The sequence below is a fragment of the Condylura cristata genome, unplaced genomic scaffold (genome assembly GCF_000260355.1).
Source record: "Condylura cristata isolate star-nosed mole 26May11 unplaced genomic scaffold, ConCri1.0 scaffold00004, whole genome shotgun sequence".
NCBI lineage: Eukaryota > Metazoa > Chordata > Mammalia > Eulipotyphla > Talpidae > Condylura > Condylura cristata.
This window is the reverse complement of record NW_004567105.1, coordinates 125,475-127,623: the sequence shown is the minus strand read 5'-3', so window position 1 is coordinate 127,623 and position 2,149 is coordinate 125,475. Positions and strand designations below refer to the sequence as shown.

The window sequence follows — 2,149 nt, the reverse complement described above, 5'->3', positions numbered from 1 at the left end:
GGGCCCGCCCACGGCCCGCCCCGCCCCGCCCCGCCTACCAGGCTGCTGAGGAACAGGGCCACCGTGGCGGCGCAGAGGACCGACAGCGGGGCTGCGGCGTAGACCTTCGGCAGCCACCCTCGCACCCGCGTCCACCTAGGAGCGGACCCAAGCGCCATTGGCGGCCGCGCACAGCCCCTCCCCACCCGCCCGGGGCCACCTACCTCCAGAGGGCGGTCAGCAGCTCCCAGGCCAGGGAGGCGGCGCCCAGCCACATGGTGGGCAGGGTCACCGTCTTCAGCCACTGGGAGAACTGGTGGAAGGTGAAGGCTGCGGAGGGAAGGGGTGTGAGCGGTGTCCGGCCCCCCCCCGCCCCGGCCCCCCCACTCACTGGTTCTGGAGAGGACGGCGCGCTGCTCCCAGTCAACCTCCAGGCCAAAGTAGTGCACCGTGCCATAGGCCAGCAGCCCGAACACGGCCAGCTCCAGCAGCAGGGACAGCGTGGACAGCAGAGTCTCAGGCCAAGCTGTGGGAAGACCGCCGGGGGCCGCTGGGACCGGGAGCGCCTGCAGCCAGGCTGTGGTGGGGCCGAGCGGGGGCCCTGCAGGTCGGGGGCCGCCCCGCTGTGGGGTGCACGCGGACACTCACAGGCCGGCGCCTTCCTGTGGCTGGACTCAGCAGCCAGGTGCGTGTCGTCCAGGAGGGCAGAGGTGAGCACCAGCGTGAGCAGGTTGAAGAAGTTGTAGTTGCCGGTGACGATGATCAGCACTTGCAGCAAGACCTGGGGCCACGGCAGCCTGAGGCGGCCGAGCCCCCCTCCGCGGCCCGGCCCACGCCGCCCCCACCTGGCCTTCTGCCCAGGGCCTTCCTGCCGGGGCCCCGGAGCCCTCCAGGCAGCCTGGGGAGGGCCTCGTGGCCTGCCCTGACCTACCTGGGCGTAGAAGGCGGCCAGGCGCAGGCGGCGGGCCGGGGCGAAGAACAGCGGGGGCACGGCCACCTCGATGAGGAAGGTGGCCACCACGCTGAGCCTGTGCAGCCAGACGGGCAGGTGGTGGGCGGCCCAGGCAGCGGGCGTGGGCAGGCACTGCGTCTCGTAGTGGTAAGTCAGCGCTGCGGTGACGGGGAGGCGGTGAGTCTGGGCGGGGGCCCCCACAACCACCCTGGCAGGGCCGGCCCTCACCGGTGAGCCCCCACCACGCCGGGCAGCGGCTGGTCAGCTTGACCACTCCGGAGGCGAACATGAGGCGAAACAGCAGCCAGCGCACCAGCCAGAAGGGCAGGTCTTCGTGGGGCGAGGTGCCCGCTGGCCTGCGCGGCGGGGCCTGCCTCAGGGGGGCCACCAGCACAGCCAGGAAGCCCGTCTCCAGCAGGAGGGAGTCCCTGTGGGGAGGAACGGCAAGGACCCCCATCACAGCCCGGAGGCACGGCCCCCCATCACAGCCCGGGGGAGGCACGGCCCCCCATCACAGCCCGGGGGAGGCACGGCCCCCCATCACAGCCCGGGGGAGGCACGGACCCCCATCACAGCCCGGGGGGGGCACGGCCCCCCATCACAGCTCCGGGGGGGCACGGCCCCCCATCACAGCCCGGGGGGGCCCCCCATCCCGCCCCCTGGCCTCGGCATGCCCAATGGCCACTCACCACTGGAAGTAAAGAAACACCTGGCCCACCTGCGGGGAGAGGGGTGGCTGAAGCAGGGGCAGGCAGGCAGGGGGAGGGTGGGGAGAGCGGGCTGGGGGGGCAGCCCCACTTGCCTGGCAGGCAGACAGGTAGGCAGCCCAGAGCAGCAGGTAGGTGAGGGGGTGGTGCAGTTGGCGCATCAGCAGTGCCCCCAGGGCCAGCAGGGTGCCCAGCAGGGTCAGCAGCTCCAGGCCCTGAGCAGTGTCCAGCCCCAGGCGAGGCGCTTCCCACAGCAGCGTCGGGGTCTCCCACAGCTGCTGCCAGCGCCCCTTGCCCTGTGGCCGCAGTGTCCTCCGAGCTGGCAGGATGCCCTCGGGGCCATACAAGCCTGTGGGAAGGCCGGTCAGCGACAGGCCGGATCTGCCCTCCAGGCCGAGCGCCCCCAGTCAGGATCTGGACTCTCCCACGCCGGTCAGGCTCCAGGGGCCTCCCCTCGACCCCAGGGTCGCGCTCTGCAGGCCGCGCACCCCAGGCTCCCCCGGGGCCGAGC

General features: G+C 73.1%; 1 protein-coding gene across 1 annotated transcript in view; it reads right to left on the bottom strand.

The window, feature by feature from the left end:
* Window positions 1–2,045, bottom strand: part of LMF2 (lipase maturation factor 2) — a gene marked incomplete at its 5' end in the record, with an annotated part of 3,572 nt that extends 1,527 nt beyond the window's left edge. Inside the window, 8 exons of the mRNA XM_012735074.1 lie at window positions 39–135; window positions 204–309; window positions 371–505; window positions 628–760; window positions 911–1,089; window positions 1,160–1,359; window positions 1,621–1,649; window positions 1,734–2,045. Of these exons, the coding sequence (XP_012590528.1) occupies window positions 39–135; window positions 204–309; window positions 371–505; window positions 628–760; window positions 911–1,089; window positions 1,160–1,359; window positions 1,621–1,649; window positions 1,734–2,045 (1,191 nt within the window). The remainder of the gene's footprint in view (window positions 1–38; window positions 136–203; window positions 310–370; window positions 506–627; window positions 761–910; window positions 1,090–1,159; window positions 1,360–1,620; window positions 1,650–1,733) is intronic.
* Window positions 2,046–2,149: the final 104 nt, after the last annotated feature.